A 14,506-nucleotide genomic window follows, 5' to 3' on the forward strand; every position below is an offset into this window, starting at 1 on the left:
CAACGGGAGAGGCCACAACAGTGAGAGGCCCCCGTACCACAAAAAAAAAAAAAAAAACTTCTCTTTAAGATTATGTAGTTAGGGGATGAGACTGAGTGCTCTTAAGGCTTGAGATCCATCAAAAATGACTAACTAAACGGATTTACATGAATTTGAGATATTTTCAGTGAATTCTATTAGGTATTACTAACAAGAGCCGTACTTTACTTGTGTACTCTGACTTTTTTTTTTTTGTGGTATGCGGGCCTCTCACTGTTGTGGCCTCTCCCGTTGCGGAGCACAGGCTCCGGACGCGCAGGCCTAGCGGCCATGGCTCACGGGCTTAGCTGCTCCACGGCATGTGGGATCCTCCCGGACCAGGGCACGAACCCGTGTCTCCTGCATCGGCAGGCGGATTCTCAACCACTGCGCCACCAGGGAAGCCCTGTACTCTGACTTTATTTTAAATGTTGTGAATGCCATTAAGGACTTCACAGAACATTAAAATATACACTAGAAAGGACATTATTTCAAGATCATATTTGTTTTAAAAATATAGTACGCAACAAAGAATACAAATAATTCAAATAATAAGTTTCTCCTCTGAAAAAAAAGTTTTATATAGACGTTTTCTAGCCCTAACTTTGGATATGTGCTCAGACTGACATGCTAATATATGTATCACACACATAAAACATATACACACATATATAGTTATGAGACTCATTACTCTCAATAACAACTTCAAATAAATGCAAAATACATTCCAGTCCTCTCCTACTACTTTCTTAGTATTAGAACAGCAATAAAAAAAAAAGCCCAATACCTTTATTTCTACAGAAAATCTCAATGATAACTTTCAAAGTTCTTTCCTATGTATTATTTCATTTGAACCTCATATTCAAGGGAAAGGCTAAGCATTGTTAGTCATTTGCAGCTGAGAATACAGATGCAGACGGTTGAGAGACTTGCTTAAAGTCACACATCTCAATCGCAATAAAGTCAGGACACTAAAACCTAGTTCATTTGACTCCATCCGTCCACCCATCCATCCAATCTCCAAATTCTGTACCAGGCAGTAGAAGTACAATGGTGGAAACAGTTATCCTAGTGGTTTTTTTTTTTTTTTTTAATTATATTATACCATGCTACTTCCTAGTACACGTTTTCAGATTATCTGACGTCTTAAAACTCAATATTAAGGCTTCCATGATAAGAATTTCATTAACCCATAGATGCTGATTTCTTTTTTGGGGGGCTATACTATTTTATTAACATTTAAATTTCACCAAGAGTTCAAGTATATGCTAGCCATTTGTTCAGATTTTTGAAATAAAGACAAAATGGGCAAACAGCTTTAAGGGTGCAATGTATTTAACACCGCACAATATATTCACCGACTAGAGAGTCTAAGGGGGGGTAAAACTATACACTTAGGAGGACCAAGTATAGGAACAAACCCTGGAACTGGAGGAAAAACCTGCCATTCAGGACTGAACAGAGGTCCTTGGTTGCTGACAGAATCTCCCCTTGACTTCAGACTTGAGACAAACCGAGGGAGTCTGTCAGTATACAGAGACCACTGCCTTCAGGACAAACAAACAGTAACAGGATGGACTGGCCAGAGCCCATTCAGATTGTGGGGACCGGCCTGAAGCGAGCAGGGTTGGCTGGAGGCTGGAAATGACGCAGCGAAGGCCAGCATCGGCCGATGACAGCAGCCACTTTCTAAAAGTCGCTGATTTCTCCACAAGTTCCTAATGCTTTTCCCAAACAGGGAGATTTTTTTTTTTTTAAAGCTCCTGGACATGTAGGATTATATAATTGGAAAACTCTTGAAGACAAACAGGCATGGATTTCAAGCAGCAAGTTAACCTCTTGAAGGTTCTTTTTTTAAAATCATTAAATTGGGAATAACACCTACCAAAGAATTTTGCTTTGAAGATTTAATGGCCTAATGAAAAGTTCAGCACAGACACTATTACTACCCTTCCTCTTTCTTTCTTTGCAATTAAAAAGGCAAAACGTGCAAAATAATAGAGTTCTTTAGTTCCCCATACTAACCATCTAAAATAGGAAGCCATACATATTACAGTTTGGAGGACCGTGGGAAGGAAATGGCAGAAAGTGGACCAGAGAGACACATGGGGCAAATATTTCCTTAAGCCTGCTCCACAATGGTAAGTAGATAAAGGAAGTTTTTAGACATATACTGAAGACATGTTAGAGAGAACATATTTATTCTTCAGGAGATTAAATTTTAAAATATTTAAGAATGTTAATTAGAAAGTTTTGAAAAAACCTATATCAGTATATTACTCAATAAAAGAGAAATGGTGATGAGTTCAGAGCCAGCTTAACTCACCAGTAAACAGCACATTTACTGGCACACAAACACAAATGAGACCATCCTGGAGAGCGACTGTATTACTGAAAAATAGGTGATTGATGGAAAAATGGTGCTTTGACATTATTCACCCACTGACTGCAAAGAATGTAAGATAGTCCTAAACTTAGGAATTCCAACAGGCGTGAGGGTGAGAGAGCATGGAGAGAGAGGCCAATTAGCAAAATACCTAATCTGCTGTGCCATGGTGGACAGAAGGCACCAGACCATGTGGACAGGACTCTGAAAGAAAAAGACATTTAGCAGCAGTTGAGAAAAATAGTAAATTAACCCATGGATGATGTCTGAGGTTAAAGAATCAAATTGTTGAACTGTGAATTATTTTAAGAAGTCTTGTGTTAAGTGGTGAGGTATCAGGAGACTGGAAAACAAGGACTCCAGTCTGAAGGTTAAAAAGAAAGAGGGGAGAGGCTGAAAATTATAGAGCTGTAAGTCTAACATCTATATTAGGAAATAAATTTGAGATGATACTTATGGATGAGCTTAATAATACATTTGGAGAAGTACAATTTAATAGGAGTGAGTCAGCATGGATTTACCAAAGGCAATCATGTCAGGAAAAATTTCGTTCCTTTTTAAGTTGAAGTAATAATTGGTTTATGTAAGGGAGAACCAGTGAGAAACTGTCAGGATTTTCTGAGATTTTTGGACCTTTTCATAAAATGAATTATTGTACAAGATGTCATGACATGTGTCAGGGCACCCAACTAACAAACGGGGATGAAAGTAATGGGGTTAAAAATAGAGGGCCAAAGAATTTGGGAAAAGACTGCATTCTACAAGGCTCTCTATATATCAGAACACTAATGTTTTTAATTAATGATGGAGAAAACCTTTTATATTACAAAATTTGAATATACCACTAAGTGAGAGGGAATGGTTAAGATACAAAAGGCTATAGCTGTTTTCTCTTAACCGTGATAGATTAAGCAAATGGGCTCAGAGGTGGAATATGAAACTTAATCTGCCTAAGTATAAAGTGATCCACTTGGATAGAATTAAGAAATCAGTTAAATATAGTTTAAATGGTACTGAACTGGTTACCATTAGAAAGAGAAAAGGATTTGGAATTTTGATAAGAGTCAAACTTTCACATTCTTATTCTTATAACTGGGTAAGAGAAATGCTGTGGAATGAAGTTAAATAATACATGTCGTAAAGAATTTAAAAACTGACTATCTTACAAGAGAATAAAAAATTCTAATCTGTGAAGAGGGTTTGATAGATTCATGTGCTATCATCCTGCACAGGCAATAACCTAATGTATATTGTAAATGATTAAGTACTGATATATATAAGAGCTAATGAAAATCATATCAATACAAATATGATAAAAAAATATGACGGTAGAAAAATTAAGGAAAATAGGAAAAATACTATCCCATCACTTAATGCTTAATTTCCCCTAATAAGAGAACACCATTTGATTATTACCTTTGGAAAAGGCAGAAACATTTACTACATTTAAAGTCCCCGCTTCTCAGATGAGAATATGGAACAACGAAGCCAACCTCCTAGTGTCCACGCGGCGCTCATCCTGCGGGAAGGCGGCCCCCCCACGCCTGGGCCCTCCGGGCGCGTCTGTGCAGGTGCAGGGGGAGCATAGCTTCCCTTTGAGCCGTGGAGGCACAACGTGGCGTCTGTCTCTTGGAGGTCGTGAGGAAAAACATCTTCTTCATAGGCACAAGCAGCAGAGCCCTGGCACCCCCCCTCCACTCTCTCCTTGGCCCTCTCCATCTCAATCCTCAGGTCATTTTTAAAGTACTCTGAGATATTACCACCCAAGTCCAATTGAAGGTCACCTATATTGCAAACATAAAGTGTGTGTAATGCTTTCTCAAGGTGTAGTGGATGAACGAACACCAAGCTTATTCATGGATAAGAGAGATGGGAGAAATACAACTGCTAAAACTACGAAGCTCAAGTAAAGATCACTTTGGAGATGAAATGGATTTCACGTAATCGGGAACAAGTGTAATGTACAGTGACAAAAAAGATCCTGGCCACTTGCAATCTGACATCAGTTTTGCGGGACTAACGTGCTTGTATAACCTCATCATATGAGATGTAGAGCGGACCTAAATGAACCTCTTTAGAAGTTTAGGGGTCAAGGGAATCCTGTTCTTTTAAAAAGAGAAGTACCTACAGAGAAGGGTACAACTCAGAGAAGAGCTTGAGGAATTTTCCCCAACTGAACGCAACCGCGCCCCAACATTAGGGGTCAGAAAGAGAACCGGCACGCCCTCTCCTCACCGCGGGGCTGCTGTCCCCAAGCGGAAGCAGACCCTGCCTGCTCTCTACACCACAGATTAGTCTTGGCTGCTTTTATATTTAATAAAGAATGAAATCATACGGAATATACTCCTTTTTGTTTGGCTTAACTTCATCCAAGGATACGATTGTGGGATTTACTCATATTGTCGCTTTAGTTGTAGTTCAATCCTTCTCGTTGCCGTAGAGCATTCCATTAGGTAAATACGCAACCTTTCTATACTCTACTTGATGGACATTCGAGTAGTTCTGGGTTTCGACTATGATGAGTATATCGATTATCAAGTATAAATAATAAAGTCAAGGACTACTTCAAGCAAAAGATTAGACTTGTCACTGCAGGTAAAAGAAACAAAATGCAGCTATATGCTGTTTATAAGGCAGCTAGTATAGCTATACAATATAAAACATAGAATGATGGCAAGAAGTATTACTACAGATGAAAAGGAACATTTCATAATTATAAGAGAATCATATATCTTTTCTTTATCTTAGGTGTGTATGTGTATAAAACAAACCTAAAGTTCCAAGTATCCAGTGATTTATCTTTAAAATATGTAAAGCCAAAATTAACAGAAAAACAGACAAATCCATAATCACAGTGGGCCAACTTTAATAAACCTCTCTTAACATAGGTGATAGAGTTAGCGCCAAAAAAAACCCCAGTAAGAATACAGACAATCTGAACAATACAGTAAAGAAATGAGGTAAGTGACATATAGGAAACACAGAATACAGCACCAAACAACACCGATATTTCTAGTATGTCTCACACATTTACCAAAACTCACCATAATGCTGGGCATAAAGAAAGTATAAACAGATTCTGAAGGATTAAAATAATTCAGACTGTGTTCTGTAAGCACAGTAGATATAAGCTAGAAATCAACTTATATTACTATTTCAGTAGTTAACAAAAAGATAATTAGAAAATCCCGAAATGCCTGGAAACCAAATACTACATTTCTAAATAATCCACTTTTATTTTAAAAAAATAAATGACCACTTGTATCTTGTTTTTCAACAAAGGCGACAACCAAAATTAAAGCTCACGTACGGCCTTTAATTCTCAGGAGTATGAAACGGAACATGATGTCGAAGTCCCCCTCCTAGTTCCCGACGGCTGCTGAGAAAGGAGACGAAGAGCCACCAGCGGAGCCAGCAGAGAGGAACACTGGGCGGTGGCGGCGGCGGCGGTGGCGGCTACGCGCTCCGCCGCGTCACACGCTTTACGCGCCCTGCCGTCCCGGTTATAGGTCACACGGAAACGGTGCTGTGGGCGTCACCACCCCCAGCTTACAGAGGGGACGACCGAGACTCGCACAGTGAAGACAGCGTTTGCAAAGTCATTCAACGGGGGAACGAGGGCCGAAGTTAAAACCCGGCCTGTCGAGAAGGCCGTGCGCACAGAGACACGGGATGCTACGGTGAGGGGGGACCTCAGAGATGGCACGGCCCTCACCGCAGGGCTCCCAGGGGAAGCACAACCGCAGGAACGCCACTTTCTGTTTTCCAACAACAACAAAAATGAGACACAGATATTTCCACATATCATCTCAACTAAAATGTAAAGTGCCCCAAATGACATTATTTACCACCTTTTCCGTTGTGTTGTTTAACGCTTTCCTTCTCATGGGGCCATGAGACGTTTTACCTGCGCGGGAGAGCCCAGTCAGATCCGGACTGAACCTGTTTGCCGGTTCTGGGTAGCTGCAAAGAACTGCTTCACGAGCGTCACTCAATTTTCGGTTACAGATTTCTCGACGCATGAATAGTGTCGGTGGCAGAGAAGGCAGCCGACAGCCACCGTCAGGTCTGGGCCATAAACCTGTCGGAAGATTTCAGGCCACCTCCCGACCTCGCGCGGCACCGTCCATCACGGCTTCACGCACTGTGCCGCCTCATTCCTCTCCCGGCCAGCATGGAAGGAGGAGCAGCGAGAGCCCGCTTCACTATCTCGCTTCGCAGGAGGAAGGCGCGTTCCACACGCTCATGAAGGTGTTACAGTTGACTCGGCATTACAAGATGAAAGAGCCCACGTGAGAACTTTGCCGTTTTAAAGTTTTCTCCAAACTGAGCTAAGTTTATCAAAGCAAATATATTACTGAAGAGCAATCTTGCCTTGCACGGGGAGAATAAGCAAGTGACACCCCACACGTACCACGTGGATTTCGTTTGTCAAATTACTGAGGAATGCTACTGTGATTTATATAGACGAAGGTTCCAAAAGAATCATAAAAATACAAACAGAAAACTAGGACCCTATGCACAAGAGCATCACACACATACACAAGGAAACTAGGATAATTTTTCTAAAAAAGATTTTATACAAATGATATCTCAAAACAGAACTCTCAGTCAGCATCACTAGAGCAGCAATGGCTTAAGCGAAGAGTCTGTCCTTTCCGTGCAGAACAACAAAAGGAATGTGTTTCTTTGGCCTGCAATTAGCTTCCTCCCCCTTTCTTTGCTGTTTACACTTCATTTAGAGCTAGAAACACCTTATTTTAGGAAAATAACCTACTTTTAATGTCTAATTGGTGCAATGGAAGAGAGAGACAGAATGCGTCAATATTACATCTTGAGAAGCTGAAATGGTGAAACTACCTTGAAAATGGTACTTTGCTGACAACCTACCATCAGTTTAGATCATTTTGCTTGGCCATTTCTTGAAGCACCAGCTTTTAGGCAATATTTCTGACATCTGCATTGCCATGCACTCATATTAATAAAGAATCCATAGGTGCTCATGGCCAGAAGATGTTTCAATTTGACTTTATCTGTTTTTGTGAACTAAAGCTGATAAACTGTCTAGTTCAAAACCTTTTCAGTAACAACCTCACCAAAATGCAAAGAATATTGATCCCCGTTCTTCTTTTTCAAAAACAGACGTGGGTAGAACAGAGATTAATAAATCAGAAGTTTTACCATGACTTTAAAGAGTCCATCTGATGAGTACAGACAGAGAAATTTGAGAACACGTCAGCAGAAAACAAATAATAACCTTACATGCAGTGTCAAATGGATTAGGACTATTATTCTACCTCAGATTACTCAACACGTTCGGTTTCTTTCACTGTAGACATCACATGAAGCAATGTCGTTTATATATTGTGCAAAGGCAGCCTTGCATCTGGGGTGGGCTTTCACACAACTTTCAAACACTACTGTCACTTCGCCAGCATCAGCACCAACAGCCACCATCCTTTGCACCGATTGTTCTCGGCACGAGAGTACTGTGCTAACAGATTCACAGCCAAGGTCTTTTTACATTCTCACAATAACCCTTTAAACAGATCCCACCACATGGATTTACATACGAGAAATCTAAGGTGATGAGATGAGCCTGCCTGTAACCCACAAAGCCGGGACGGGGAGGACAGTTTAAATACAGCTCCAATTGCTCCCAAAGCACCTGCTTTAAACATCCCCTGGATCCCCTGGCATCCCCTGGCATTATTTAAATACAGTCCCGTTTGGGCTACAGTTGGAACTTCCGGCAAATGTCCTGCAGGGGAATACCTCTTCCGACAGGTCCCATACTCACCATCCATCACCTGGCTACTCTGCACGGAAGAACTCTGCACCAAGGCCCCCTTGTTCACTACACAAAAGGCTGGGCTCCAGGGGTCAACGTGCTTAACCTTGCAGTTGGTGCTGCGTCTCTGATCCTCCCACAGCATCTGACGGCCAGTCCAACAAGGCCAGAGTGATCTCAGCAGCCTCTGCCATCACCAGCGTTCCCTGAAACCCGTACGATGGTCCCTCCTGATTTTGGGGACACGTGTGGCACTCTGTTGCCCCATCCAGGTTCTCCTGCTCTCCTCAGTCACATTCTTCTCCTTTCTAGGTATTTATGGGAAAACCGTGGTACAAGGGATAGGGCAGGCGTAACATTTTACATCACAAACATTTTTTGAAAAGAATTAAAAACCTTATCAGTTAGCCAAAATACGAAGCTCAAACAACTACTACTGTTTCAGCTCAACCGTGTTTTGAGTATTTGCTACTCATAATTCTGCTGTCCTGCGATGATTATTTCGTCATATTTGCTCTTGATGAAATATAATTGAAAAGACCTGTTTTCATAGTTGAGGGGGAGAAGACCAAGTGTTCTTTTTTATCAGTTTTGAAGCAGATACTATCACACATGCTACTACATTTACATAAATGCTGGTAATGCACAAATAGCCTAGTGACTGTTGTGATGAGTGAAGCATTTTACACAACGGTGTTAGTTTCTTACCAGCGTGCAAGTAGGCAAGGTCAGGGTTTTCGATGTCAGGATGCTGTTCTTTCAAGTGGTTCCGAAATTCCACAGGGACGTTGGTGCCATAGTCACACTTGGGGCAGTTGTACATCTTGACCCCTTCATGTTTGCCCGTGTGTAGAATGTGTTTGCGGATATTTTCAGCACAGTTTGACCTACCAAGTAAGAAAGAAAAGTAAACGGAATTAAGGTCAAATCAATAACATGAGACCACAGATCATGATGGCGGTGACCACTCATGTAGACCTCACAGGTGTCAGGCGCTATGTATGCTGTAAGTGTTGTGCTCTGTAAGAGTTAACATGGACCCTATGAGGTTGGGAGCTTTTGTAACCTTGGTGCTAATTTCTAGCTTGGCTTTTACCCGAGCGATTCATTTCTGTGCAGAACTGGAAAACACAAAGTCCCAAGTTCTGTGATTTTAATATCAAATTATTCTGGTACCACTTGAGGGCAGTGAAGGAGTTTCCTTAATCCTGAGAGCACACCTTGCACCACGGAGCATTGGTACAAAGGCAAGCCCTGTCACCTCCACTGAAATGGGGGCACTAAGGAAAAGAAGATGCCTTGGCTTTTAGACCTGTCAGGTGAGCTGCTTCTAAGCAAGGCCCTACGATAGTGTGACGATAGAAAAGTAGCTGGAAACAGCCCCTCAGCGCACAGTTGGGCAATGTGCAAGGTTCCAGTGAGGCTCCTGTGCTGGTGTAGGTTCTGAAGAGGGACGGACTGGATACATACAACTGAGGGCCTGTGTATTTCCCACCAAACTGTCCCTGAAAATAGGCCCCTCTCCCACTGCTTTCCTGCAGGCGCAGAGATGCGGGGCCTGAGATGACGGGAACCCCAGGCACAGGGGTCTGCTCGTGAGGCAGACGGCCCTCCCGCTCGCAGCCCGCTCGGCACCGCACCGCGACTGTGCCCCCAGACCCCGTCCACACGGGCGGCCGCGCCCCTTCGGGCTCTGTCGTCGTTAGAGCAGTGCTAAAAGGCGGCCAACACAGAGTCAAGCGGGGGGGTGTGTGTGTGCGTGTGCGCGTGTGCGCGTGTGTGTCGGGGGCGAGGTGCTCAACCAGAAAGAAACGAAGGATGAGATGGCCTCAGATTTCCAACAGAGCGAAATGAACTGCCTGAAGAAAATCAAGCACTGTGTTTATCAGTCTTCCCTGCAGGTATTGCTGAAGAACAAAATCCTGTAGGACGATGTCTGAAGATAAGGTTCCATGTCCAGAAAAAGTTAGGACACGGTAGGTATTTAGCAAACGCATCTCACAACGCACCGATTCAGATCATGAGGGCTCCACGACGGAGCTTTCCGTGGCTCCGCAGGGCCGAGACACTTCTAAGTGGAATTATGCTTCCGTGTAATACATAACTGCACCCAGGAACGCACCCTGGGAGCACTGGTGAAGAATACAAAAATGGTTATAACCCCAAATTTTAGAGTAGCTACGTAGAGGCAGCAAACAACTTCAGAAACCCAAAGGCTTGGTAGACACGTTAGCTGTTCACTCAGGACCAGAGGAGGGTGGGGCAGCGTCACCCAAGCAGGCAGAGCTCACGACCGTGGCACTGGGAACAGTGCCCCACAGGGACGGCCTTTCCTTCCCGCACGTGGGTGAGCTGACCCACAAACACCTTCCTCCCAAAGGGCAGCCTACACTATGTTGACAGTCCTACAGCTGGACCTGAGACACTCCTTCGGCAAAGTTTCTGCTACTTCACCCCCATCTCCAGGCAGGGCCTGACATCAAATGTACACATGGGCTCTATATGGGTGGGGAGATGAAATCAGATCTCTCTCAGCCTAGACTACAAAGAAACACACCAGGAGGCTAATGCCCCATGCAGCAGTGCCCATTTCTTTTTTTTCCAAACATACTTTAATGATTTACATATTAATGTTTACATGTTTTTCAAAAAACTTAACACCAAAGAAGATGGAGGAGGAGGAGGAGGAGGAGGAGGAGAACGGGCGCAGCAGATGTTCTCCGCTGTGTGCACTTGGCCTCTGGCAAGGGCTCTGTCAAGCTCCGTGTTAAGTCTCTCTTAGAACTTAGACTAAATCTGTGCAAGACAGTCAGTGAACATGTGCACGTACAACTTCTCTATTTCTTGTCACTACTGAATTATCAAATTTGCTTTTTATATAAATTCCCTACTGTTAATTAATAAGCACTATAATAGGGTGATGACGGGTAAGAACCTCACGTGTTCTGTGTGTCTGCCACTGGCCTGGCTACTTTGACGCTGTTCCCAGGACCCCGTGGCAGAGACTGTTGAGGGACCATCCCGGAGATGAGTATCAAGGGCTACAGGGCCAGAAAGTGATTAAGACAGAATCTGAATGTCCATTTTCTGTGCTCAAGGGCAGGGCAGTTCAGGCACACCACAGCCCTCCTTCCTTACAGTATTTACATATCAAAGGTACTGGCACATTCTAAGCAAAGGGTGGGGTTCTAGAGTCTCTTAAATGTATAAATCTTCTTGGAATAAATAACAGTTCTGCATCAAGTTGACAGAAGTAACACGGAAAACCATCTGAAGGCATATGAGACAAATGTCCACTGTGACAAGGACAAATGTCCACTGTGCTAGTGCAAAGGAAGAGGACCAGTTGGGGAGCTCACTGGGCGAGCTGTTCCAAGTCACTCTCTGAGTCAATGGATCTCCCGACGGTTTTCCAGGGCATCACAGACGCCGGCTAAATTCACCACTGTTTACGGACATGGGGGAGTGAAAACAAAACCCACTACTGTGCTTAATTATTACTGTCTCTTAGGACTGCCGAGTCTTTGGTGCCACCTATGTTATTTCCGTATGGAAAAAGCTAGGCATAAAGAGTCAAAGACAATCACTGATACAAGCAACAAATCCGAACCCTCGGTGAAGGAAGAGAGAGATGACTTTGAAAACTGAATATTTTGTTTTTGAGAAGTGTGTATAAAAGTGGATAAAAATAAAGCAGTATCTCTTAGTACGTCAAAAGCACATGGAATCTAATAATCAGGGGACTGTTACTGAAGCAAGTGAAAGTGGGGAGGGAGGGTTAAAAAGATGAGAGCCTTCTTTTTATTTAAAAATATAGACTGAAACCAAGAAAGAAGTGGTGTGGAACTTGGTATTTCAGGTTAAGGATCATTTCATATGTATATTTTATACCTATCTATTTTTATTTATGATATATATACTATTTATATCTTTTATTTTATGTAAAGAATACATCTGTGTGTATACATATATAATTCTGTTTTATACACACATGTAAGAAACATTAAATATATGCAAACAAGAAGAAAAAATAGTCAATGTCTGTCTGCAACAGAAAAGATACATTTCATATATTTCGCTGGTAATAGCGTATTTGTGTACTATCATAATTTGTCCTGCATCTAATGTCATGCAGCATAAAATTTTTTAAAATACTGAGACCAAAAGGAACCTTTCACACCTACAAAATCAAACTATTTCAATCCAAGCCTAGAAAGCAAAAGCTATAACATATTATATCAACATCATCTAAAGCAGAACACCCATGAAGGAGGGGCAGACTGCAGTCCCTACACTTGGGCCTGTGCTAAAACAGGTAGCTGACTAGGAGCACTGTTGTAAGACTCAGTGAACAATAAGTGGATTGGATAACTTCAGCCAAGGAATTCTGAATGACATGGAGCCCCCAAATGATATTCCTCCCCCAAACAGAACTTCCAAGTAGTGATTAGAATGGTAAGTTGAAGAGGGACAAATGAAGAGCCGGTCAGGCAGAAGTAAGGATGTCCTGGGGGCGTCCCTGGCGGCCCCGTGGTTAGGACTGCGCGCTTCCACCGCAGGGGGCCGGGTTCGACCCCTGGCCGGGGAGCTCAGATCCCGCATGCCGTGTGGCGAGGCCAAAAAACAGTAAAATAAAGTAGAAAAGGATGTTCTAAGACGTTATTTCAAATACGGTCTGACCTAGATTGCCAGGAATTTAACAGCAGTTAAACCAAGCGGGCATACAATCATTTGGAGTGGGTGACTGAATATGTCTTCAGTTGGACATTGATTTCTAAGGTACAGAGTCAGTCCCGTGTTCATAGATTGGAAGACTTCAGATTATTAAGATGGCAATACTCCCCCAATTGATGTACAGATTCAGTGCAATCCTATCAAAATCTCAGCTGGATTTCTTACAGAAATTGAAATGCTGATCCTAAAATTCACAAGGAAACGCATGGGACCTACAAGACTCAATACAATCTCACAAAGAGCTAAGCTGAGGACTCACACTTTCTGCTTTTTCCAAACTGCTGAAGCAATGGTAATCAAGAGAGTGTGGCATGAGAAAAAGGGTAGATGCAGGAGCTCTTAGCAGGGAGAGTGGGACCACCGTTCCACGGGAAGTTAGATGCCTCGGCGCAAGGCTGCAGGCTCCTTGTAGGGAGCGGGGCTTCAGGCCGGACTTGCTGGGCCCAGGAGCTCAAGCACTGGGTTTACGGGGAAGGTATTCTAAATTATGAGGACATTGCAAATGAAATTTGCTGAAAATCTTGAGGCAGCTTTACAGATACGTACCTATATATGTGTATAAATAAATATATAAAGCGTGGGCTGGGCAGTTAGCAAAAGGACCAGAGATGCGACCTGACTAATTTTACGGCTTCTTAAAAAATATGTAATAAAGGAAATATTCAGTTCAAAAGCAATGCATCTTAAAATAATAAATTAATAAAATAAACCACAAGTGCTTCTAGAACGCCACAAGATTATGTCAGTACTACACACTCACTGCCTATCAACACAAAAGCATGTTAAATTTATGTTATTTAACCTAATAAGAAGGAAGCTTAAAAAGAATCCTAGTGAATATTTTTTCCTCTTTTGATGCGTATTATTTCAGTTATTAAAAAATAATGCACCGCTGAAGCTGACGTAACATACCTTCACATATTTCAAACATCAAACAGTCTAGTGATAGACAGATATAGTAAAGCCTCCTCCCAGCACGGGCCGGATCACCCCCACCTCCACCAGGGACCCGGGATCCCTAACTTCTTATCAATCTTTTGGGAGAATGAAGAATGATTTTTCCAATCCACAAACCTACTGTATCTTCTTTTCTCCCCTCTTCTTGTGTGTAAATCTGTGGGCGTAACACGTGTCAGCAGCACCTTCTTCCACCTAACAACAGGGCGTGGCGATGCTGTTTCCACGTGACTATGTAAGAGCAGAGTGTCCTTCCCGAAGCCCCCCTCTACCCGCCCCCTTTCCTTCCTTTGTTAATAGCCGGTAAGGACAGAGAGTATTATATTTAACTGACCCTGTACTGGTGAGCATTTAGGTACTTTCCAATCATTTGCTAGTATGAACAAGGTTGCAATGAATCATCTTGTGAAACACTTTCCATTTCTCAGGATGCCAAGAAAATCTCAGCATGCCAAATGGAACTGCTTCCCATGGCAATGGGCATATGCTTTTGTAGTTTTGATAAACGCTGCCCAACTGCCCTCCAGAGGAGCTGTAGCAGTTTACTCTTCCACCAACAATGTTTGGGAGAGTCTGTTTCTGCACATTCGTGCCGCTCTAGTGTGTTGTGTTACCAAACT

The 14,506-nt window shown here is 42.7% G+C and overlaps 1 protein-coding gene across 3 annotated transcripts in view; it reads right to left on the reverse strand.

Annotated features, from left to right (window-relative positions):
• The window catches only part of ZNF407 (zinc finger protein 407), a 414,468-nt gene that overhangs the window by 140,207 nt on the left and 259,755 nt on the right, over positions 1-14,506 (reverse strand). For all 3 annotated transcript variants that reach the window (XR_010836938.1, XM_067015316.1, XM_059039468.2), the window contains exon 8: positions 8,904-9,082. Coding sequence is in view for 2 of the 3 variants with exons in the window: in XM_067015316.1 (XP_066871417.1) it covers positions 8,904-9,082 (179 nt within the window). In the remaining variant the exon portion in view is untranslated. The remainder of the gene's footprint in view (positions 1-8,903; positions 9,083-14,506) is intronic.

Source organism: Kogia breviceps, chromosome 15, assembly GCF_026419965.1.
Source record: "Kogia breviceps isolate mKogBre1 chromosome 15, mKogBre1 haplotype 1, whole genome shotgun sequence".
NCBI lineage: Eukaryota > Metazoa > Chordata > Mammalia > Artiodactyla > Physeteridae > Kogia > Kogia breviceps.